Source organism: Cucurbita pepo, chromosome LG05 (genome assembly GCF_002806865.2).
Source record: "Cucurbita pepo subsp. pepo cultivar mu-cu-16 chromosome LG05, ASM280686v2, whole genome shotgun sequence".
NCBI classification, from domain to species: Eukaryota; Viridiplantae; Streptophyta; class Magnoliopsida; order Cucurbitales; family Cucurbitaceae; genus Cucurbita; species Cucurbita pepo.
The window spans coordinates 3,177,187-3,203,136 of record NC_036642.1 but is presented as its reverse complement, the minus strand read 5'-3'; the positions used below and the strand labels follow the sequence as shown (position 1 = coordinate 3,203,136).

Sequence of the window (25,950 nt, the reverse complement as noted above, 5' to 3'; positions counted from 1 at the left end):
GATTTTAAATTAAATAAATTTACAAGGTTGTCTGAAATTAGAATTTAGACCAAATTCTAATATTTAAAATTCTAAATTTGTAGTCTAACATGTTATTTTCAATAAATATTAAATATTAAAATTCTAAATTAGTTTTTTTTTTTTTTTTTTTTAAATTATAAAATTTGAACGTCTTCTCTGTTCTTGGCTCTTGCTAAGTGCTAACAAAAATGTCCGATCAAATCCCAACATAATTCCATGGTTTAGATATCTTGAACTATTTGAAAATCTTAGGTTGAAATCTGTACTAAGAACTTCAAATTTTCAGATAGAACGCAGAATTATGAAGCGAATGGATGGAGATTTGAGCTTTTTATTGAGCAGATTCAGAGGGAAGAAGGATGGATCTATCAGCCTGAATGTCGAGCCACGAACTGCTTGAGGAGGAGCATTAATTGGTTAGAAGCTTCAGAATTTGGATCAATGGTGAAGAATCCGTGCTGTTTTCCTTCAAACTCCACCAACTCTATCTTCTTCCCCTGTTTTTTCAGCGTCTCTGCGTACTCCACCGCTCGATCTTTCAACAGATCAGCGCCGCCCACCACTACCAATATCGGATCCACCTCCACTGCCTCCAGGTCTTGGCTCGACTGTCCCAACACGTTCACCAGCGGATGATCGGTACTGCTTCCGATCGGAATCGATAATCTCCAAAACCTGCTCAGAAATCGAAACAAAAACAAGCGGTTCAGTACTTTAGATTTATAACAATTCAAACTACTTAAACGGTATAATCGAACCTGTCGATGAGCTCCAGATTCAGGAAGGCATCTTTGGGGCCTTCCGCCTCGGACCGAGTCCTCACCGTCCCGCCGAAAAATGGCGCCAGAAGAACGTAGCCTCTCACTCGAACGGGCGCCAACGCAGGCGAACCCAGCCCCAGTCCCACTGCAAGATGGTGAGCGATGTTCCCACCGGCGGAGTCACCGCTGATGAAAACTCTACTAAAATCGGCCACGTCGGCGAGCCAGGGATCGGGGTGGTCCGATTGAGCTTGGGCTTGGAGCCACCTGACAGCCGCAAAGCCGCCATCGATGGCAGCCGGAAGGCGATTCTCAGGAGCGAGACGGTAGTCGGGGGAGATGACGAGAGCGGGAAGTTCCAAGGCGAGGCGAAAGCAGTAGTTCTGACAGTTGGGCCAGGTGCGAGAGCCGATGCAGAAGCCACCGCCGTGTATGTAGAAGAAGACGGGGAGTGTAGAGGAAGAAACAGCAGGCTTGTAGAGACGGAGGTGAAGATGGTTGATGGGGTCAAAGAGGAGGTCTTTCCATAGAACGGAGCCGTCGTCGAGGACAGGGACGTTGAAGCTTGGATTGGAAGAGCGGACGATGGAGCCATCGCTGTAAACGCGGAGGACACCACGACACTCATCCACTTCGAATGGGGAAGAAGTGGCCATGGCGAATGAGAAGAAAAGGTCGGACCAGGGAAGAGTTAAAAAGAAGGATAATGGATTCTGGCGGGGTTGGCCGGCAGACTGGAAAGAACCAATTTGCTGATGCAGATAAGCCACACACACAGCCAATAACCGGCCGGATTGTTACTAAAAACGAATCAAAGATTCTTTAGAAAGGAAGACTAAAATTGCATTAAAAATCATTTCATTTTTTTAAAGAATCTTTAAATTTTACAAGTCACACGTAACATCCAAAAAGAAAGAAGTGTGTAGGAGAGGCAGCCAAGAACACCAAGGCAAAACACCTCCCAAACTCTTTACTGCTAAAAAAGAGTAGAGACAATATATCAGAATGAAATGGCTGGATGACCAAGTAATGCATACACACAAGCCCGGACAAGTTCAGTTACAACTACTACCATTACGCATCTGACTAAACCACCAAAAATCAGGAAACAAACAGCCCAAAAAGAAAAAGAAAAAATGATAATAACAATAACAATATTTCAGGTCCCCAACTATACTTCTTTGTGTACATATTCAACTACTAGTCAAAAAAATCTTGTTTATAAACTAGATTACAACTCAACTGATGCTGAGGGAGGGCCTTTTACTCTTCATGGTCAAAGGGTAAGGGAAGAGGAAGAGGGTGAAACCTCTCCGTCTGTAATAACAAGATCAGGGGGATTGAGGTGGTTGAGACACTGAAAACAAAACACATCTATTTGAAGAAAAAGTCCTTCCCCCAACCATTTTGTTGCTAGAGAATAAATGGCCAACAGAATCAAAATGGAATCCTGCTACCAATATAATACTCTATGCCAGCTTTTACTTGAACTGCTCACCAATCCTTTGCTCGTTTTAACGACCAAACACGTGTGGTAGATTTTTCCCAACTCATCTAATGCTATTGAAGACACAACAAACAACCCAGTCATGTCCATGTCCATGTCTTGTCTTGTCTTGTCTTGTCTTTTACTAATTGTAGATTTTTACTGGCTTCTCAAATGTATGACGATTCTGCATAAATGTTTCATTCAGTTAAGACCACAGCAAATGATAGCCACATTTTTGTTTGATCAGCTTTCAGCAAAGAAAGATGTATAAGCTCGTTTTACCTGATTTGCTGTATAAGCTCGTTTGGGCGCATTGTCAGTGTGCTCCAATCCAAGATATTGCTCCCATGCACCATAAACATCTCTTCTCTAAAGCACATGAACAGGACTATATTCAGAATGCTATCACAAAGCGGAGAGTAACTGGAAAAAAAAGTAAAGTTCCAGACGAACCTGAAAACGATTTGAAACGATGTCTGTGTCTTGGAGGTACTCTGGACGACCTAGTGAGAGAAATGCAAATTTCCACTGACAACATAAACAGCAAAACACAGTTAGATTAAATGAAATTGCTTCGGATATTTATTTGTCTGTCTCAGTAATATCGATGGGTTTACAAACTTCATTAATAAGTAACAACTACCTAAGTACAGACCACGGTACGAAGAAAAACCTAACAAATACCTTCGCAAATTCCTCATCTGGAACCTGTAACTTCTTCTGTATTCTCAATTTAATGTCGGCCAAAGTCTCTCCCTCATTTATGACTAAGAAAAAAGGTTCGCCAAAGTTCTGAATTTGCTATAGATAACAAAGGAAACACCGTAGTCATTAAAAGGGGTTATTGAAATCCAGCATCCATCCTATTTGCTTGAAATACTGAATATCCAAACCCATCAAATGAAAATCATTTGGGCAAGGATACTGCTCCATACTAACCATCTGATTCTGAGTGGTGTCTTTAGTGAAATGGTAAACATGAATTAGGCGATCATTTGGACCAAGGTTTTTTTCTTCTTCTGGAATCTGTGAACAGAAGAGGACGAAACTATGTGATTAAAGAGTTCACATTTTTAAAAAAACTAAGAAAATTCCTTGCATAAGATATGCACCTCTTCTGCCCGCAAAGTCCAATATTGATCATTAATGTTCTCAATCTTTTCGTTAGGAGGAAACACCTGTATCAGCGGATGACAGAATTAAACCATGAAGAGGGATATAGGTTGTTCGTCTGCAATGTCCAATAAAGGGACAAGGTCCTAATTTTATTAAATGAAAAAAAAAAATCTTTTTTTGTAGAAACTTATTAGCAGAATCAAAATTAAAAACAATGAGTGATATAAAGCAATAGCCATGCAAAGACCTCTCACGGTCACACCTTGTAGATCTTATGATAGAAAACTTCAAGCAATCTGAGCTCTGCCTCTGAATGAGATAATTCAACCTATTCATAAAAGAAATGTAAGTAAAAAGAAAAATACAGGGACAAAATGGCACAAAATGGATGCATGTACACTCTATCAATGTCGCACATATGACACATCACACAACCCACAAAAGATTTGGATAAAAAGAAGTTAAGAAACAAGTACCTTTGTTTTAAGATCATTAATCACGTCTGCTACAGTGCTCTGTTTCGGCAATCTTATTGTATGAATAACAACCTGATAACATGGAATATAATTGTAAGGGGAAAAGGTTGAACCACTGTCAAGCACATGCAGACCCAGACGCATGCAAATAAGCACGCAAGAAATACATATGTAAACACTTCTATTTTAACATATTTGAGATATAGAATTCAATCACTATTGTAGTATATACTCACTTCATCCTTAGTTGCATGATGGAATGCTACTTTAAGCGTTTTCAGACCTTGTAACTCCGGAAGAGGGATGTCCAGTACTTCATAGTATAATATATCTGACGTCTGTAAATAAGCCATTTAGGTCAAAGACGTTAGATCATGAACTATTAATAGTGCTTATTTGTAATCCACCGACATTATATTTGCCTTTTATATTATAATTCATCAATTAAATATCATTGTTTCTCTCAAAAAATAATAATAATAATAATAATAGTGCTTATTTCTCGAGGATGGGGAATTATTACCTGATTATAATGGACCAGCATATCAGACAAATGCTCCACACCACGATACTTGATTGGCTGAGGTTTAGGTTGCTGAGAGTAACAATTATGTGACGTTAATCTAATTTTTGATGGATCATCTATACCAAGTTGCTGGGCTAATCTTTCCACTACATCATCATACGTATAAAGTTTTGACCTACAAAAATCAAGAAAATGCAATAAAGAGACAATATATATAGTAACAACTACAGTCTGTCATAAGACATTTCATTACAAATTGATTCAAGTGGTATGCAATATATAATTGCTATCACGGTAATAAATAATCTAACCACTTACATTTCCAGACAAAAATCATCTTCCTTAGGCTTCTCTATGGATCGAAAATGAACAACCTGGTAACATAAATCAATAGTGCACAACCAATCAGTTTTTGGTAAATTGCACAACAAAATGAGAAAATTCATGTTTCTTGTCCCAAACACGCACACACAAGTAAATCAATAAAGCACATCAGTGTCTGGAAAAGGTTTGCCAGACAATTCTCTGCATGTCAAATAATGAATAAAGAATGGGAAGGTTGAGTAATTTCTGGTCATACATTTGTCCTAAAAATTACATTAAACTATGCAAGGAAACTCTAAATTTCACAATAATCTCAACAGTAAGAAACACAACTCAAAGAACCAAAACAAAATATCAAGGCACTTGGATTGCATCAACACAAATTAACCAAAACTATATCCTGCATTAGGGTACACCAAGAAGAATTTATAGCTTTTTTTCTCTAAGCTGCAATCCCTGTTAGGAAGCAACAACAGAACNTTTTTTTTTTTTTTTTTTTTTTTTTTTTTTTTTTTTTTTTTTTTTTTTTTTTTTTTTTTTAGATGAGAGACAATTTCATTGATATTTGAAATTTACAAAATGGATGTGTTATCCAAGATACTTACAAAAGACCTTCCCAATTTATCATGAGGGATATATGATTATAAAAAGCTAAAGTAATAGACCAGTATGAGATTGTGTCTACTCCATGAATACTCTTTGATTTCTCTCTTCCATGAATTTCCAGAGAAAGTCATAATGAAGTTTAAAAGCATGTCTAATAACTCTATCATGAGGGAGATATGATTATAAAAGCATGTCTAATAATTTGTACTTGAAAGAGAGCATAGGAATACATGAACCAAATAAAGTTTCACAAAACATGTCGATGTCTTACTTGACGGTTATGCACATACTCCAAAAATGAGGGAACGTCAGGATATCGGTACTGTTCAACATTTTCAACTGGTGGGGATTTTTGAAAGCAAATAATATCTCCATCTTCTAGCTGCATCAGAAAAACAACTTCTAGGCTAAGTAAATGTTGTACATACTTTAGAAAGTCAGCATGCAGAGGTGCACTGACAAAAACAGCATTACCTGACTTGCTCGAAATGTGAACTTCTTGTCAATAGGCTCACACATAATGTTTGGCTCAAACTTAATTTCCTGAAATAGGGCACAGGATATCAATTATAACAATTAACCAATGCCACAAAACTTAGTCATAATATAAAGGAAGTCTTTCTTGCAATGCCAGATATTTAAACTTTAACGGAAGTCTTTCTTGCAATGCAAACAAACTCTGCTAACATAGATGGTTTAAGAAAGAGAGGTATGATTGGACATACTACCAATTATTCATACATACACTTGTCATAGTGATAGGAATATCAAAAGATGATTCCTAAAAGAAAGCCACTTATTAGGAATAAGATCGTGGTAAATATGTTCAAGAAGAAGATAGCATAAACTTCCTGTCTCAAAATTTTTAGTAATTATGATTCCTTTCTTTATGTCACCCAGTTGTTTTCCTTTTGAATTGATCAAATTTCTCCTAGTTTCCCATAATTTTTCCAACAATAAGAAACAAATAAATTTATATTAAAATAAACCAGAATAAGGAAGTAGCAGCTAGCATAAGAATGCCAATCCCCAAAAGAATTTCACGGAATGCCAGGTGGGGTACATAGTGACAATCTTCTACTTCGGATTAATCCAAACCCATTTGTATAAGGTGTAATTCCTTCAAATTTAGTAGCTATGATCGGTCATTTGTTATCTATTTGAGCAGTTCGAGTTGTCCTGATGATTCAGATTCTTTTTCTTTTTTTGTTTAGTCTTTGCATAAGTGAAGTAAAATCAGATGATTNTGGGGGGTGTTGTGGGGGGGAGCACAAGTGAAGTAACTTGAATAGGCAGAAAATTGAAAGGGTGAAGCCCAAACCTCATAAAGTTCGATCTCTTCTTCTGGAGCATAACCAGCCATGTCATTCAATTTCTTCAATATTTCAAAAGGCTTCCCATTACCCTTCACAAAAAGTCTTCCCACGTATCTAGTTGCGGAAAGATTAAAAAAGTGAAACATCTTGTCAACTCATCACCAATCCATGTCAACANCTTCCTTAGGCTTCTCTATGGATCGAAAATGAACAACCTGGTAACATAAATCAATAGTGCACAACCAATCAGTTTTTGGTAAATTGCACAACAAAATGAGAAAATTCATGTTTCTTGTCCCAAACACGCACACACAAGTAAATCAATAAAGCACATCAGTGTCTGGAAAAGGTTTGCCAGACAATTCTCTGCATGTCAAATAATGAATAAAGAATGGGAAGGTTGAGTAATTTCTGGTCATACATTTGTCCTAAAAATTACATTAAACTATGCAAGGAAACTCTAAATTTCACAATAATCTCAACAGTAAGAAACACAACTCAAAGAACCAAAACAAAATATCAAGGCACTTGGATTGCATCAACACAAATTAACCAAAACTATATCCTGCATTAGGGTACACCAAGAAGAATTTATAGCTTTTTTTCTCTAAGCTGCAATCCCTGTTAGGAAGCAACAACAGAACTGGATGATGGACATCTGAAACGGAGCTCAACTCAGCTTATGGGCTTTGGTTACCAGATAATTATAAGTTCAGACTTCCTTTTTCCTTCTTGTTTCATTCTCTATACACTTCGTGTATATTAAGAGAGGTTACTAATCCTATTATATTTCCTTTTCTGTAATAAATCTTCTCCTTTCTTTACCGCATAAGAAAACCTTTTCTCAAGTCTGCAAAGAATAAAACCGTCTAAACCTTTTTTTTTTTTTTTTTTTTTTTTTTTTTTTTTTTTTTTTTTTTTTTTTTTTTTTTTGGTGGTGGTGGGGTACAAAGTATCAAATACCTCAGCTCTTCTTTCTCAGGCTCATAGAGCTTAAAAAACAATAAGATATCATCCTTGGTCTTGTCTGGTGGAGCAATAGGCCGTGAATCCTGAATGAGATTATAGAAAATCATATATGCAAGAGGAATAAGAAAGTGATCACAAAAATGAGAAGTCTGCATGTAAAAAGAAAGTTACCAGTCCATATTCCACCTCCAGTAACAACTTCAACTCGGCATTGTGAACCTTATTTGACACCTCTCTTAATTGTCCGACCTATATGACCATAGATTAGGAATGAGCATCTTCAGAAAATTAGCAACTTCCCTTAACAAGGGGAAAACATCTGTAGAAGTAGATTCATAGTTTCAACCCAATTAGAAATTGCAGATTTAAAATTAATAGTATGTTCTTGGATATTCATGAAAACAAGCGTAATTTCAGAAATTCATATGAAACCTGAAACTGTAATGCACCAGAGAATGGAGAACACGAGGGGAGATGTTTTGATTATGATGCTCACTTCACTGCTTCCCTTCAAGTTTCTGGTCTTAATTAATCGACATTTTTCCTTTTTTTTTTTTTTTTTTTTTTTTTTCCTTGTTAAGAGACCAATGAACTTTTTCTCTAATTTTTCACCTCTTTTCCTTCCCTCTCTGAATCTGTGCTGTGACCTCTTCTTGTATTTATTTCCTTTTTTTTTTTTTTAGTGATAGCACAAAATAAATGCACCCAACATCAAAGGCCATGCCATTTTCAAGCATTCAATAAAGTGAACGGTAATATTTACCAAACTAGTGGGAACTGCCCCCACAATTTGTCTTGGATTTTTAGAAAATTAAGGTTTGAAGTCTTTTCCTTAATTTGCCCCTTCCAATAAAAGTTTCTATCTCTGTTCCTGAGTTTGGAACAAATCTATTTCCGCACATAAAAGATAAAGAGATACTTACGGATTGTGCTTCCTCCATAGGTGTCAATGGTCGGTTGGGTCGATAAGTATGGTTTTGACGCTTTGCCCACAACCAATATCGCTGAAACTGGATGGGTATACCAAATTCTTTTGCGACCTCCTCCTGCACATACACCATATAACAATATTTCAGCTGGCAAAATATATAATTGATACCCAGAAATTGCTGACGACAACAGCACTAGCCAAAAAGGGGGGGAAAAAAAGGAATTACCTTGAAAAGGTTAAATGGCGTTTGCTTTTGGATACGGAAGCTCCTTACTTTGTCATGATCAACAAGATCAAAAAATATATCTTTGCCAATTTGTTCAACTAGATCTTCATCTCTAGCAACCTAACAATCATGAGATTGATCAAACAAACGCTCAGCTTTTTTCAATAACTTAACATTGAAAACCACTTGCAAGCTAATGGTAGGATGATCAACTTTAAACCTTTATGATAGTATAAAGGTGTGCCTCCGCCTTTTCTTTCTTCTTGTGTTCCTTTTCTTCTTGTTCTTTCTTCAACCTTTCCTGAGGTGGTTCAAGTAACCATAGTTGGGTCAGTAACACAAACACAAGCAGGACAAGGTTTAGGTTACAAGCTTTGGATGCCAATTATTTTCAACCCATATTTTTCTCCCAATATTTTGATCTATCAACAAGCTCTTGGGTTTAGGTGATCTAAAATACGTAAGATTTGATCTGGTGTACTTCAGAGCCTTACAAGATAACATAACCAAGTAGATCTGTTATGCATCAGATCATTGCGAGATAAAGAAGTGAAGCTCAAAATCCTTTAATTAGTTTCCAACCAAGTATTCTACTACTTGGCTAGCATTGAAGAAAGAACAACAGCACATTGCAAATTACGAGATAAAGAAGTGAAGCTCAATATCATGCCTAAGAAGCATGCAACAGCAGCATACCCTGAGATGTTCAGCAATGTCCTTCTCATCCACATTGCAAATTACTTTGTCTTTGTCACTTTCGCGTATATACACAAGCATATATGCATTTGAGTACTTGGTGAACTTAAAAGGAGTGTTGTTGAATCCAGGATTTGTCTGAGGCAACTGTTAACCACCAGATAGAATATCACAAGCAGAAATATATCTATATCAGATTAAAGTTTACTGAAAATATTGACGTGGAAATTGTACCTCTTCCTCACCACCATATTGCTCCTCTAATGCCCTTTTTACATCTTCTTTTGTAACCCGCTCATCATCAAATTTGTACCTGCAGGCCCAAAAGTTCATACCACGAGAGAGCAACACAATTTAACTTAGTGGAATTTAATTCTTACGTAATTATACAAAATTTAAAGGGCAAGGATAGAAAATACAGGATGAAATCTAAGAATTTATTTAAAGTTGCACAAGTTCTCCGTCTTCCCTCACTGGTGATAAGCATAAGTTCTTCTTTTCAGGTTTTTTTTTTTAAAAAAAATTGTAATCATGGATAATTTAATAGGAAGCCACCCCAACTATTCTCATGGATACCATGCACACTTCCAACACAAGGTTCCTGTAAGCCTTAGTTTTAAGATTATTAAAAGGGTTGAACCTGAGATTTTGACATTTTGTATAAGTGTAATCATGCCCTCAACCAATTGAGCAGTCCCTTAAGGCTGTGGGTAAGTATAAGATCTTGAAGAGAGAGAAATAGCAAAAGGTGACCATATACAGTTTACCACAAAATCTAAAAACCATTGTAAGTTTTCATTGTTTTGGTTTCGATTTACACTGTAGAAATTTCACATAGTTTTGTCTATCCAGCAAAGAACAATAATGTAGATATCAAAATGGACAAGTGTGAAATGCAAATCTAGAATAGACTGGATTATTGGTAATATAAAATTCATAACATACCATTGCTCCGAAAGGGTGGGCCTGATGAAGGCATAATAATGTCCACCATGCACCCCACCGCTGTGAACCAAGACACTGAACCCCCCAAAAAAGAGAAAATATTAACTACACAAAATACTTAAAGAATGGATTGAACAAAGACTTTTCAAGAGTTAAAAAGAGATCTCCAAGTACAAGGTGGTGACCTACGATATAATAATGAAAATCATGCAATTACCATCCAGAAATTCAAACAGCAAATAAATACTTACAGAATAAAACATTTGATTTGTGTTTGACCAATTGAAATATAAACAACAAAACAAAGTGATTTATTTTTATCATGTTTTTCCGTTCTTATTCGATCACCATGCATCTCATCTTCCACGTTCACTTGCACAGCATCTTCTACCATGAAGAAATCTACTATGTTTATTCACTTATGTAACACCATCCATCACTTCCAATGCACATAAACACGTCTTTTCATCAGGGACATAAGCTTTCCAACTCAAGGAATAAAACAACTTGAAAAAGGGAGAAGGCTGGCCAGATGTTAAAACTCCCTCAAAGGAACTTCCTTCGGAGAAGACTGTAGAACCAACCAGGAATTTTTTAAAAAAAATCTGTGTACGTAAAGTAGAAAATAATTTCCAGCAATTAAGTTGAAAGTTGAAACAACTAATTCTTTACCTTATTATTTGAAACAAAAAAGAAAAATAAAAGAGTAAGAACCAAGAGGAATTTAAAAAAATTGTAACCAAATTTAATAAGAAAGACAATATCATATCTGTTGGTAGGACAGTCCCATAGATATCATAGTCAGTGACTCCATATGAGCTAATGGTCAAACATCCATTATACCTATGGAGTGTGTAAAGATTCCGAACGGTTCTATCAGCTTCAGGTGATAAATACTTCCCATTTTCTCGATCAAGGTCCAGTTGAAGAGGGAATTCATATCGATCGTTGATCTACAGAATTAGACACAACAAAAGAATCAATTGGTTGCCAGAAAGAAGGAAATATAAACACGAACCTAATTTTCAAGTTAAAGCAAATAGTGTTGCTTATACCATAGTCATCAACAAGAACAGGAATCTAGAAGTATCATAGGTTTTTATCAATAATAAAGGAAAAAAAAAAAAGGCCAAATATCTTATACTTAGATCTTATAATGGCATAACAACTCGAATATTTACAATTTTTAGTCCACAGGAAGAACCATTAAAATAATGATGGTAAGCTAACTACATCTGCCACTTACCTTTACCATGGTGTCTCTCATGAAGTCATACTCAAATCGCTTCAACTGAAGTTGAAGAACAGGAGGGAAGTCAATGAACAATACACCCTTCTTAGCATCCTGTATAGGTAAGTTCACATTGGGAGGGGGAACTTCAGTAAATGAAACAATCGTAAGAATTTTGTATAGGATGAGAATCTGAAATCACGGAAAGCAACTGAAGGAAGCACTATCACTATGACTAAGTTGAAAAGATACTAATATTTTTCTACTTCTCTCTTCAAAACTCACATTCTACCAAAAACTTCAACAACAAGATTTTGAGTTTAACACGCACTCGAAAAAAATAATTATAAAAACAAATAACAAAAACAAGAGAGAGAGAGGTACAACTAAAACCACACAGTTATCTATATTTCCAAAAAGTACATCTCATAATTTCCCACCCACTCCTAAAAGAATTGTCACTTATATGATGTTAAGTACGTGGATCTCTGTCCACGACTTATCGGGGAATCTACAGGGGGAAATCCAAATAGCATCATTTAGTAGAATCAAGAATTCTTTTTTGAGAGTTCAATGACATGTGGGATGTGGGAAAGTTTGAATCTCTAACCACTTGGTCAAGGGCATATATCTTTTCCCAACTGAGTTATGCTCAAGTTGGCTCCTTCTCCGGACTTGTTCAGATGGTCCTTGTTTTCGTACTTGTATTCCTCCTAATAAAAGTTGGCTTTCATTTTTAAAAACTCCTACTTACTAACGAAGTTTTGTAGCATAATCTTGATACAGAGTTTTCTATGTTAATTCTTATTTGGAAGCCACGGTTGAAGAAAAACCAGTTTTCACTAAAAGAGGTGCAATCTCTGCAGATGTGATAATATTTGTTTGTTCTTTAGATTGCACTCCGCTTCTTAACAGAGGTGCCCCGATGCTACAAATCTTTGGTTTACCATGGATTCCATGGGAACCTTAAAAGAAATTCTAGGATAAATTATGTGTGGTATGGCTATACTTTCAACAAGAGAGGAAATATTTTCCTGATCAACTCAAGAAAAGATATTCTCAAATAAGCTATGGTTTCAAAGAATTAAAAGACTTTTCCAAAAAAAAACTATTTCAAGGAAAATAATAAATCTAGATTTCTGCAAAAGCTTTGGGCTTTCTTTGTTGCTCACACTGTAACCATTTCTATAATCGCCCTTCTTTTCTTATTTATACCAATAGAAGTGCTTATTAGTTAGCTCTTCGGTTAGCTATGAGGGTTTTTTATCCTTCCCTTTATCCCCATTTTTGCAATTGTCCCTTAGTTATTCGCGCCAGTTGGGATGCTTATCCTTCCCTTGAATATCCTTATCCTTATCCTTATCTAAAGTTTCTTATCTTCCAAAAAAAAATGTGGGAATATCCCCTGTAGATTGCAATATTTATGCCAATTAATGAAGGTAAGGATGAAATGTCATGAATGTAACTACATTTGAAACCTTAAATTTAGCAGGGATGAAATGTAGCTTACAAAAAAATAAGGCGAAAAAAAAAAAAAGGAAAACAACCATGCACGTGCATGTAGCTTAAATAAAAGCTTAAGATATAGTTTTGGTCTCTAAATTCTACTCCTAGTTTTGCCCTAAAATTTAACAGTTTTATATTAATGCCTCAAGGTCTAAAATGTAACATGATTATTATGTTAAATAGAGGATTCATTACAGTCTATTAAATATATTGTAATATGACTACTATGTTTTCTGTTCCCACATCCACGTGGTTCCCATACTCAATTTCAAAATTAGCACCATTCCAGTAAACCCTTGAAGCTGAAAATACTTTCTGAGAGCAAACTTCAAGTCTTAACCCTTAGCAAAGGCTACACACCTAAATTACTTATGCATGCTCAATATCCAAATCAGCATTGTGCTATCCTATGAGGCTTTTGGAGCTGAACATGCTTCCCATAGCAAATATCAAAGCCTAACAACTACAGGGAGGCCACACACGTACACCACTTATTTCTCATTCATATCCAAATCAAGGTCAAGATATCCTAGCAATTTTCAATATGACAACCCAAGACAATACCAAAACTGCCCACTTGCGATCCGCTCATCTGATAATGGGTAAATTAACGATGACATAAAATATTACATAGAATATGGAAATAAAAACCACAAAGGTCTAATAAAAAGTTTCACTCAACTTCTGGCAACTTAGTCACTAACACTACTTGATAACTAACAAAAGTGACGTCAACAAATTTGTAATCAAGCTAAAATGAGTTACTTGAACTGGACAAATAAAGATTTTTCATGTCCCATACTACAATTTTACAACCAACCTGCAACCCATAATGTTCGGCATGATACTTGTTATCACCCTCAAGACGTTCTACTTCAACATACTTGTCAAAAGAAGCATAAACATCACGACAGCCCTTGACATCAAGCTGAAGATCTGAAATTAAAACATTATGAAGGGCGCTGTTCAGCCAATAAGAAATGAATACATGCATAATCATATTGATTAATAACCAAAAAAGTAATTACCATAAAACGACTCCTTTCTCGTTGACTTATAGTCCACATTTATGCATTCAATGTAATTCATATGATGTCCTTCAAACAATTTCTGTATGGTTCCCTCCACAACAGTTCCCTGTATACATGGATAAAGTATTGGTGCTTTTATGAATCGCTTTAACATCTTTCAATCATATATATTTCCTCAAGGCAAGTAAAATTTTCTTTTCTATAAGGAAAATTTGTAAAGGTCATATAATTAACCATCCGTCACATCCCACAAAATTGTGGAGAGAAGCATGGTCATATTATTTACCTTCATTTTATCTTCAAGTTTTTCAGATAGAACCCTGTTCAGTTCCTGGACATCATGCTGCATAAAAGAATCATATGTGTCCCATCCAAAAGATTTAGTAAGTTCTTTTGTTGCTACGCTGCTGTCACTATATTGGAGCTTATAAAATAAGCTCTGCAGAGCTAAAGGGATGCTTGCAGATGGCATGTCATTTTCTGTAGTAGGCATATGGTACACAGCCTGAAATAATAATCAAACAGACAGACTTATTTTGGATGTTAAACTAGAGTGTGTATGCCCCGTGAGGGAAGGAAGAACACAGATGGTACATCAATTTCTTTTTTCTTTTTATTTTTCTTTTTTATTTTTTTTTTATAAAAAGAGAAAAGGAGAAGCTAAAACTTGGATGGTACATCAACTTCATTAGCAAAAGCATGGTGCATGGTCAAAATAGGTACTCAAATTGATTGATTTCATTCTATATCTGGAAATTGATGTAAGACCACAAAGGAAACGGCATAATCACTCACCTTCCGGAAATATGGAATGTGATAAAGAGTTTGAAGAAGTGAGTTCATGTAACATGTTGCTCCCTGATTTTTAAGACCAACAAAACCTGTTTCTTTCTTTGAATCATATGTCCAATAATCGACCACTCTTCGAACAAGGACCTCAGCTTCAACTATTAGGGTATCATTAACAAGATATCCTCTGGTAGGGTCATACAGTTCACTAAGGGGCATAAATGACGTGAAGCCCCAATCACTTTCCCTTGCATTGAACTGATGCTGTGTATCTGCAATGATTCAGTAGAATAGTGTCATAGATTTCTCACAGGATTAGTAGTAGTATAAAAGAAAACAAAGTCCTTGACCATCATAGGGTGATCAAACAGAAGAGGGAAAAACAAAATTAATAATAGTAATAAAAGAAACTCAAGTTCTTGACAACAAAAAGAGCTGTGTATATATTTTATATTTTTCATCGTAAACATGACATGAAATGTATACAAATCCTTGGTTGCACATTTCAGAAAATTTGCATTATCTTCTCTTCTTCTCTAAGAAACATAAAAAATACATCCAAATTTCCCAGAGTATAATGAAGATCAACGTAATCATAGTGCATAAATCTATAAGATTGCCAATAAATTATTCCAAAATAATAAAGTACTAAGAATGAACCTTTTCTCACTGAATATTTATTGTGGATTTGATTGATGACGCCCAGACTGAATTGAGCATATCTGCTCCACCCATATGGCAAACTTGCAGAATCAGCAACATCCAAATACATGGACAAATGATCCACATTGTTTCCTTTTGGGAAAATAAGTATACGCCTAGACGAAAGAGGTTCAAATTACTTGGGTGTAAAATATGACAACATAAATATGTATATTGAAGTATCAGACTAGTATAAGAAAAAATTACCATTTATATCCACCAACAATAAAGATTTCAGAATATAGCTTCTTTATGTTGAGCCGTGTAAAGTTGTCAATTCTCCATGTAAATCTTGATGATGGGGGATCCTCGACAGGCTGATTCTCTACTGTGCTTCCAGTTTCGGATTGGGGAACAACTATCAGGTTGCGGGGAGGGAAGGAACAAAAAAGAGGGAAAACTTCTTTAAAATTTCGTTAAAAGAATCTGAGACAACAAACGCACTTTCCGAACTAATTAAAAAAAATATATCCGCACAACCACCTCCAATGTAACTCCGATAAAGAAACAGCAAATTAATTTTTCAGAACAACTAAATTCCCAAAAGTAGCAGTTGGTATGCCAATGCATACCTTTGTCCACCATCGATCAACTATTGAAAAAATTGTAGTAACTCTTAGGGAAAGAGGGAAAAAACAGCAAGAAGATATCCTGGCGAAGAATAAAAGAACAAAAAAAGTTCGACAGTAGCCAAATTGGAAACTGGTGGTAAAAATTTCCAGATTCTTTGAGTAAACCGTAGAGCCAGGAAATAATCTCAGACACCGAAAGAATTCAACTAGATCAAGAGACAAGAAAAACATATTCGATAAGCTAGGGGAGATAATTTCACAGATCAAATGGGACAAAAGTAAACCTTCCATAGGTTGGTGATCATTCTCAGCCAAATCCGAGTGCGGCACAAGCATCTCCTCGTCCTCTTGCTGCTGCAAATGAAAAAAAAGATGAAGCAGAAATTAAAGACAGCAATCGGATCCACCAAAGCAAATCTTGATTAGTTCAGATATGTGTGTAAAATCCAGAGGCGCCAGTCGGCAACGACAATAACAAAAAGAAAAAGAAAAAAAAATATCGCCGGAGTGGCAGGAAAGGCAGAAATTGAACGGAAAGCCCTAGATTACGGAGCAAGAAGATTGTATAACTGATGAAAAGCTGAAAACTCGTTGAGAATTAAATTAAGATAATACTTGAATTTAGAACAGACGAAGAAGAAGAAGAAGAAGAAAACAAGAGATTGACTGAACTCGCATGAAACTAAGGTTGAATACATCTGAATTACAGAGAAAAACGATGAAGAGAGGAGGAGAGAATGATGGAAGAGAGGTTTGAAGATAGAAAGTTTACATCGACGGGAGCCGGAGTCATCACAGTCATGGTCTCTGCAGCCTTGGAAGAGAGAGTTGGGGTGGAGAAATGGAAAACCAAAAATGAGTGCGAAGTGCTAAACGAGGAATGTCTACTTCCTCATTATGTAAATGGGCATTTTTGGAATTTCCCTCCTCTCACTTCCTCCCAAGGGGCATTGTCGCCCGACCAGAAACCTCCCCACGCGTCCGTTTTGGGCCTATTGGACTCTTCGGCCCATTTTCAACCTCCACCCTTCCAAAAATATATATATTTACATTTAAAGTTATTAATTTAATTCGGAAAAAAATTCAACTCAATTTTTTAAGTCATTTAATAAAGCTATAGAGACTAATTACACTTCCAAATTTATAATCAATTTTATATTTATAAATTATGTATCAAATTTTGAAGATATTATTACAATTATAATACTTTGATACTTTTAATATTTATTTTCATATCTAAATTTGGAATTTTATCCAACCCACCAATGAAAGAAGCCCAAATTCAATTGATAATCTATTGACAGCAGACGTCCATATTTTCTCTTGGAATTCGAGACGAACTAATAGTTTTTGCCTACATGAACATAACTTAGTCAAGTCAGAGATTAATTTCATAGTTTGAAGACTATTTTCGTAAATCAACTCAAGTTTTTTTCACATGCATTATAAGAAGATTTACGGCACTTAATTTTAAAATTCTTATAATTGAGCCACACCAGTGATGTAAGGGTACATATAGGTAATTATTTTCAATTTTTTTTAAAGATTTTTTTATTATTTTATTTTATCTTTAAAATTCATTTTATTTTAATGTGGTTTTAGTTCATTCATAATCCCCGCTACAGGCAGCTATGAAAGGTGAAATTGGAAGCTCAAAACCTTGAAATAAAAGCGTGTGGCCCGATCAACTTATTGATCTAAAATACCTTTGGTGGATGAGGTGAGTCCCGACTTTAAGCCGCATGGCTCACACGTCCTTTGGCTTTCTCGACACGACAATGTTCAATCACATACATCAACGCAACAACGACGCACATTAGGTGTTTGAATAAATGCGAAAGAGATAGAGAGGAGGAAAGGTGATCGGCAGCTCACCAGCCAACCTCGCTGGCGTTTATAACGTTAGAACAACTGAGGTCTTTACCAAGCAGGATTTAGAAATACATTGCAGTAAACAATCGATCAGGATAGCCTTGACATCCGTAGATGGCAACCGGAGTGAACTTTTGATGTCATGCCATTGTGGTGGCGCGAGAACCACTAAATGGAGACAATATTCATCTCGTCGTTGGCGTGTGGAAGACTATATTATCAAGAGATTACTGTCATTAAATGGGATATTTGTTGTAAGGCCATACAATAATTTTGTAGTTGCGCCAACAAATTATTAGACAGCTCATACGAGCAAGCGCAAACTGGTTGCACATTCAATGATTCATATCTGTTTAAGTCTATTCAAGTCTATTCAGGTGGGGTTCACCGTCAGGCTGTTGAGGACAAAAAGAGTTAAGAGTAGCAAACCCGAAGCCATAAACTCATGAGACTCTAGAACGTTGCTTGTATTCATAATGACAAGAAATGGAATAGGAAAAATTGTGGAGTTTCCCTTTGTTACACAAAAAAGAATATATGGGTTAGTAGGAAAAAATCTAAAGCACAAACAATTCCTACATTATCTTTTTGTGTATGTACAAAAGAATGAACATATAAGGAATCTATAAGCCATTCTGGTCTGCTATCTGCTCCATTCATTGATGTTCCTCTGATAAAAAAATGCAAGAGGATCATGTCTAGGAATGGACAGTCATCTTCTTATGTTTGCTGTTATATGGTGGCTGGCCCGGGAAGTTGGCCAGATAACAGCTCACCGGCGATGTAAGGATAGCAGCGATGCAAAGAATGCGCTGTGCTTTTCGGTGATAAGCTCACTTGCTCGAGTGCTCGTAGCTGAAGCTCTGATGGATAGTCTCGCACGCAGCCTATGCGAGGACCTGCTCCTGTTGTCCATCTGCAAGATAACTGCTTCCCTAGTTGATATGATTTGACTTCTTTATGTGAATTTAACCTTCTAACGACCGACTCTTCGTGAATGATCTTCGCTTTAGTATTCCCTTGATCTTCAGAGATGTTCGGCTTTGGAGATAATGAACTATCTTCAACAGGGGATTCCAATAGCAAATCATTATTACCACTGCTTCCCACATCTTGTTGTTCTCTCTCAAACATCGCAATCACTTCATCCCTGTTTGGTATCTCAAGATTGGTCAATTTTTTGCCAATGTTATGACGCTTTAAATCAGATAGTTCCATGGAAGACTGTTTTTGCTCAAATGAATCAGTTTTTCCTTCAGTTGATTCTTCCGTATGGTTCTCTTCACTTTCAAAGCCATTCAGCTTGACGATGAAGTCCTCCTCGAATGAGTGGTTCCTAACGTGATGGATACCCTCTTGGCTTTCAAAGCCATCATCCCTCTCATCAACAGGAGTCGTCTGAATGGAAGAAAATATGGATTTCAGGCGTTATTTACAAAATGATATCAAAGTGGAAAACATGAATGGCTTATACATTTTCAGGCAATATTTACCTTCACGTCAGTAAGATCCACATTGTTCTCTCTAAGGAATGACTTGAAGTCCTTGAAGTTTTCTTCCGTGGGTCGATAGTGTCCGCTGTGAGGCCAAACAGCCTGTCAACGAAGAGCGATAAATCGTTAATGTCGGACTCCTTTTTAATGGGGAAAAAAATCAGGACTTCGAATTGTAGAGTTGGTACCTTTAGAACACCATTGTCCACAACCAATCTCCCAGCAGCAGTTGTAGCTCCTCCAGCCAAGAAGCTCGAGTGCTGGAATGTACCTTTCTTCTTCTTTCCAACATACATGATCTTCGACGTGCTTAGGACAAAAATCCATTTTGTATTTCTAGCTTCTTCAGTTGTGTGGACGAGTTTCCCTGATTGTTTGTATACAAGTTTCCCATCTTCCACAATTACTTCGTATGCAAGCCTTTCCATCTAAAATAAAAGGAAACAAAATAAGTTCAATGTGCTATACTAAGAATAAGGAAATGAAGAACAATTGGATCAAGAAGTATTTACTTACAGGACCCAAATACTTGATGCACTGCTGCTGGAGTTTCCATCTTGGGCATTTTTCCACTAGATTTACTTCCTTCCCTTCTCCTATATCCAACCTGAATCCAGAAACAGGACATTTTATTCGAGTCCATGGTCTAAAAATGGTGCTTGCAAACATATTGTTGTAGCAAGAAGGAAATCTTACCAGTAGAAGAAGGGTTCTTTACTCTGACTATGAAGCCATTTCATGTAATAAAAATGTAAGTTGTGGCCGTAGCGATGTCGCGGATCAATCTGTATATATACATCAAGAATTACATCAGAACAAAACGAGGATAATGTATTAGAAGTTCTTGGTTAAAGGAAGTTTACTTACCGCCTCGAGCCAATGCTGCAAAGAAAGTTTTCGAGCTTTAGCATTCTTGGATAAGCCTTTTCCAACCTATATTGACGAAAGCCTGGTTAGATTTCTGAAACAAATATATGGTCAAACATTGTTCATAAGTTTTTTCTTTTTAGGAATTTCTTTGAATTCACCTTAGCTGCTCTAGTTCTCGCTCTCGACCACCGTGAGATAGCAGACTCTCGTTTTTCCATGTCGAAGAACGATATAGAGCTTCGCTTGAGTTCAGCAAAGTCCAAGAGTTTCCACCTACAAATATTGACAGTTTAATCAACGATGAAATAAGACAAAGATCACCTACACAAATAGAAGGGAAGGGAAGAAACGTACCAGCTTTGTTCAACAAGAACTGCACAATCTGCTAGCTTTCTTCTGGTGCGGAAGCTTTTATACACTTTCTGCAATTTTAAAGCAGCAGCATGCTTGGGATTGTTTGGATCCAAAACTGGTAACAATTGGAATCTTCTTATATCATTATCCGAATTTAGAGATTGTTTATCAAACTCTTCACTCTTCGGGCTGATCGATTCACCAACAATGTCATTTCCAGTTTCTAACGAAGTCTCAGTCGGCGCTTCCAAAGATACATTCCCAGAACCAACAGATTTCAATACTTTTGATTCTGAATCACTGCTTGTGAAACTAATGGACCGCATTAGAGTTTTTCCTTCATCTCCAAAACTACCGGATTTTATCAAAATGGATTCTAAACTATTCCCCAAATCAATATACTCTGCAAATGGACAGGAACTAGATATACCCATATGGCATAATAAGATCCTTTAATAACCTGTAAGAACAAGATAATGTATCAGATGGAATGACTATAGGCTATAGGCTAAAGCAAGCTACTAAAAGAAATGGAACAGATAGCAACAATTGATCACAAAAAGCAAAAGAGATCCTGATACAATAGAATTCAATGTCCATTAAAGTATGACCATAGATCTGCCTAACTAAACAGCAGCCTCATTGTATCTTTCTCTGTCTCTATTTTTCCTTTTAGCCGCCGCCGGCATCCGGCCGCCCCTATTAAGCCATCAAGATGGCAGCGAATCCCCAATCTCATTTCAAATTAAAACGCCGATTCCTAAAACCTCAATACTTAAATTAAAAAATCTATACAGACCGAGCACATCCATTCCAAGAACCAAAAATGAATTTCAGAAAGTTAACAGTAACGTCGAGTACTGACCTTGAAAAGGAAAACGATGAGAATCCGAAGGTTGAAGACGGAGGGATAAAGCTTTCAAGTTCTGCGTCTGAGTTAGTATGGAGTCCGAGTCCGATTGTTGAACACACTGGAATGGAAACTTTGAACGAAGAAGAATAAGAATTACAGAGAAAAGTAATGGAAGAAGAAGCGGATTTTGAAATGCCAATAATTCTGCGAGTGTTGGGGTTTATATAGGACCGCGTACGTCAATTCCTACCACCTCCCACCTTTTTCATTTTTTAAAGAAAATTCTGAATTTAAATAAATATATTTTTTTAATTTTCGGTTAAATTTCATGTCCAACCCGTAACACAAAATAATTTTTTTTTAAATACCTATTTTAATATTTTAAAATTTATTTAAAAAAATTAAGTTTTATTTTAGAGTATTTAATAAAATTAATAATTTATTAAATAAAAAAAAATCCAATGCAAAATTGATGCCAGCTTGGAGGTGAAGCTAAGATGAATTTCTTGGGAAAATTAAAAGAAATTCTGACATTTTCAAAATTCTGGGAAGTCATTTTCATTTCTGCTGTTTCAATGGAAAGTCCTTTATATATATATATATATATATATATATATATAAATATTTATTTATTTGGGTCAAAAATTAATAAAATAATATTTAAAAAAAATTGGACTTCTTCGTAAACCGCAATCGCCACTGCTTATGTCACCCTCCGTCGAAAGTAGCTTTATTCCCAAGTTTGTGTTTATTTTTCTTTTCCATCCCAAACATTTCCTTAATTTTTCCATTCAATTTCATTTCGTGCATTAAAAAATAAAAATAAAAAATGTGTAATGCCCATCTCCATCGAGATTTTCAATTCATGTGTGAAACTAATATCGTATTTGTTAGGATCGCTCAACAATGGACGCACTCGATCAAGATGAACACAAAGAACAGAATAATACAGAGAATGAAGAAAAGTACTTTCTAAACACAGACTTATATATGATTTCAATTTATTAAATATAACTTAAAAAATTTAATATTTCTATCAAATTTTTACCAAATATCTACCCTATATATCTCTGTATCAAATCTTTACGAAATATCTTTTAAATATATCTTTACTATATCTCAGCATCAGGCTCCATACCCAACAATCTCAACAATATTGATCAACAGAGTCTTTTTTAGCATGCATTACTTCCACTTACGTGTTTCATATAAAAAATAAGATATTCATAGATATTTCTTGACCATACTACTTGTAAAATCACTCTTATTCAGATGATCTCAGTTCATTTATACATTCTTATAGTTCATCGTATGATTCTAAAAAAATTAAAATTCATGCGCATAAATTTGATTTTATTAATTTAAAATATTTATCTAAGTTTATATGGGAATATTTTATAGATGGTGTCATAAAAGTCCAAAAAGTGAAACAAAAACTTAGGAAAAATGAAAAAATGTGTATAAAGTTTGAAATAATAAAATAAATGTTGGTGCTGGCATGCATGCATTTTAATATAGTTGTTTATGTATTATCTGTCATACTACCTTACAATATATGTTTTTTTGGATTCTGATTCTGATTTCTAAAATGCACCTTCTATCAACGTACACGTGGCTCAATCTTATCCACATGATTTACTCATACAAACAAAATTAATAAATACATTGGGTTACATAAAAATGTCCCACATTACCAATTAATACTCTATTATTATTATTTTTAAATAATAATGATACATATTTTGGATTAAAATTTAAATAACAAGAGTTTTTTTTTTTACACCAAATTTAAATAAATCAATGAATTAAGTTTATAAGAAATAATCATTTTTTTTTTTTATAAAATGATACGAATCTCCCACCTTTCATATTTAATAACGGCTGCGTGCTTCTTGAGGATCTCTCGTTCAAATTAATGAAATGTAAAAAATAATATTATTAATCGTGTAGTTAAATATGGATAGATCTCGCTATTTTTATTATTATTTATTTATTTTGACAACTGTATGTCATTTATTTATAATTATTTTATTACGAGAAAGTCAAACCTTTTAATTTCTAAATACTTTTCATTATTGGGCAGTCCCAACGTCATTTATTTATTATTATTATTATCATTGTACACATTATTGCCACTCATTATTCTGACATTTAAATTTTATTTTATTTCATCGACATTTGGGCTTCTTTCCCTTCACACTTTGATTTAAAATGGTAAATTAAAATTAGAAAAATAAGATATAGTGGAAGAAGTTTAATTGTAAATTAATTAATTAATTAAAAGGAGAGTGGATCGGATCTTTGATAATTAAATGCAATAAATTCTCGTAATTAACTGCGTAATGTGAAATGATTGGAAGTAAAGAGGGAAAGGGGGGACTCGAAGCCGACAATTCGTTAGCAGTACAAGTAGTGTCGTTTCAGATCTGCATGCAAAATAATAATACAACTTAATTAATTAATTTTTTTTTTATTTTGTTTTAAATAAATAAATAAAAATATTTGATAAAACGTGACATGTAGGCGTGGGTACTCTGCATTGTACGAATTGGTTGACATCCACCTGGCGGAAATTTACTTGTCCACGTGATGCTGTCTATAGCAAACAATACAGCTCTTTACCACACAACCAAATCCCATGCCTGCCGCCGGGTTTTCCCTTTTTTTTCTCCTTCTGGTAGGAGCGGAAGTGATAGCCTCACCAACCCCTTTCTGTCACAGACCAATTACGGCCTGTACCCGCTTGAGACGAGATTCAAAACGTTATCCATGGATTGGATAAACGCGTTTATGTCAGCACCGACGATGTTATGTTACGTTCGTCGTGACTGTACGCGCCTGGCCGCGCGTGGGTCGTACAGTACAAAAGTTTGAAAGAAAACGTCAACACTGTTCTATTTAACTCAGATTATAATCCTTTTTGGAAAGAAAAATATTAGAATTTAGAAGTCAACGCTTCGCCTTGAGTTCGTTGACGCTTGCCGGATCGGTTGCTTTACACTCACGAAAATATTCCACTTTTTTACCACCTTTTTAAATATACATTTATTTCTATTTTTATAATTTTTAAAATATTACTAATTAAAACAATCACTTGGCTAGGTGGCATTTATTTGTTCCAAATTAATTATAAATAAATAAATAAAATAGTTTCCGAATGTTTGGGAACCGTGACAGACAAGTAAAAAAGTGGAATGTAAAGAATGTGAGAGAAAGGGTATAACCGTCCATTGCGATCTGCCTAAGATGAGATGGACGGTGGTGGTTGAATGACAATCGTTATCGCACTGAAAACAGCGTACACCTGTAAACACGCTGCTGTATACAAAATTTAGTATTGGGGGTTTGATTAGGTGCACTAAAGGTGCATGGACCACAATACAACCGCGTCAATTTGATTCTCAAAGGCCACACCCAACACATTACACGACACCAAATCTCACCCTCCTCGTGCCACGCTGCTGCACCCGACATTATAAAATTATTAACCTAAATCAACCCAAGTTTTTTCGACCCGTTTTTGTTATCATTCAAAATGTTACTTAATATAAAATTGCTTAAAGTAAAATTCATTTAATATTCAAGTTTTTTTTTTAAGCATTTTATAATTATTTTATCATCGAGCATCATTCTCATTCGAATATGATATTGGTTTGTTCCTGTACCACTTATCTGCTTGGGTTTCAAAGTCAAACTCAAGTTGACTATTCTAAACTAGTTCAAATAAGTTCGAGCACGCACTTATTTGTACTTAAAAGTCAAATGAAGAATTGTACGTACCCATCATATTTTCTCTTATATAATTTGAGAGAAAAATATTGACATAACTCAGTAGATAAAACACTAATTATCATTTGAGACGTATCTTAAAATTTATTGAATTTTTATTAATAAATATGATATAAATGTATTTTTGGCTAAAACTACCGTATTTAAGTATGAAAACCTAAAATAGTAATTTCCACCTTGTCTTGTTACATAAATCTGCCATCTACACACCTGTCTCAAGGTCAAACGGCAAAAAAAATTGACCAATTCTTAGCTCACAAGCTAACAAGAAAAATAAAAAATTATTTTAAAGATAACGGAAAAGACCAAAATACCCATGTTTGGTCTTAGTCACGTGATCGAACTTGTTGGACAAGTTGGATGTGTAAAAGTCGTTTAGAAAAAAGGAGGAAGGAATCAAAGTCAAAATTTCCTTAATATTGGTAGACGCGACCATTAGGGGAGACAAAAAGTGCATAAATTGGTAAGAAATTCTTCTATACTTAT

At 35.3% G+C, this 25,950-nt stretch overlaps 3 protein-coding genes across 5 annotated transcripts; all 3 read right to left on the bottom strand.

The window, feature by feature from the left end:
- Positions 1 to 205: 205 nt before the first annotated feature.
- LOC111795741 (probable carboxylesterase 15) lies at positions 206 to 1,698 on the bottom strand. Its single transcript, XM_023678307.1, has 2 exons — positions 780 to 1,698; positions 206 to 696 (listed from the first exon to the last, which is right to left on the bottom strand). The coding sequence occupies exons 1-2, from the start codon at positions 1,436 to 1,438 to the stop codon at positions 390 to 392; spliced, it is 966 nt and encodes a 321-aa protein (XP_023534075.1). The 5' UTR covers positions 1,439 to 1,698; the 3' UTR covers positions 206 to 389.
- Positions 1,699 to 1,902: 204 nt separating this feature from the next.
- LOC111795738 (ubiquitin carboxyl-terminal hydrolase 13-like) lies at positions 1,903 to 17,111 on the bottom strand. 3 transcript variants are annotated; one of them, XM_023678301.1, is made up of 32 exons: positions 17,006 to 17,111; positions 16,518 to 16,587; positions 15,869 to 16,019; positions 15,620 to 15,777; positions 14,966 to 15,231; positions 14,457 to 14,675; positions 14,168 to 14,276; positions 13,960 to 14,075; positions 11,649 to 11,747; positions 11,246 to 11,355; positions 10,403 to 10,477; positions 9,692 to 9,770; positions 9,458 to 9,604; positions 8,982 to 9,062; positions 8,762 to 8,881; positions 8,528 to 8,650; positions 7,776 to 7,853; positions 7,599 to 7,687; positions 6,641 to 6,749; positions 5,794 to 5,862; positions 5,591 to 5,701; positions 4,708 to 4,763; positions 4,387 to 4,564; positions 4,100 to 4,201; positions 3,864 to 3,935; positions 3,650 to 3,715; positions 3,384 to 3,449; positions 3,211 to 3,297; positions 2,956 to 3,072; positions 2,725 to 2,799; positions 2,554 to 2,640; positions 1,903 to 2,455 (listed from the first exon to the last, which is right to left on the bottom strand). In XM_023678301.1, exons 1-32 carry the CDS (start codon positions 17,033 to 17,035, stop codon positions 2,414 to 2,416), a joined length of 3,357 nt encoding a protein of 1,118 aa, XP_023534069.1. In that variant the 5' UTR covers positions 17,036 to 17,111; the 3' UTR covers positions 1,903 to 2,413. The 3 variants fall into 3 exon arrangements, 2 of the variants coding, with proteins under 2 accessions (XP_023534069.1, XP_023534070.1); XM_023678302.1 differs by having other exon boundaries at positions 16,518 to 16,584; positions 17,006 to 17,107; XR_002815240.1 differs by lacking the exons at positions 1,903 to 2,455; positions 2,554 to 2,640; positions 2,725 to 2,799; positions 2,956 to 3,072 and having other exon boundaries at positions 3,286 to 3,297; positions 3,635 to 3,715.
- A 1,440-nt stretch (positions 17,112 to 18,551) lies between these two features.
- LOC111795739 (IQ domain-containing protein IQM2-like) lies at positions 18,552 to 21,850 on the bottom strand. Its single transcript, XM_023678303.1, has 9 exons — positions 21,688 to 21,850; positions 20,823 to 21,282; positions 20,627 to 20,741; positions 20,466 to 20,531; positions 20,295 to 20,383; positions 20,115 to 20,205; positions 19,787 to 20,026; positions 19,599 to 19,700; positions 18,552 to 19,503 (listed from the first exon to the last, which is right to left on the bottom strand). Exons 2-9 carry the CDS (start codon positions 21,254 to 21,256, stop codon positions 18,838 to 18,840), a joined length of 1,803 nt encoding a protein of 600 aa, XP_023534071.1. The 5' UTR covers positions 21,257 to 21,282; positions 21,688 to 21,850; the 3' UTR covers positions 18,552 to 18,837.
- Positions 21,851 to 25,950: the final 4,100 nt, after the last annotated feature.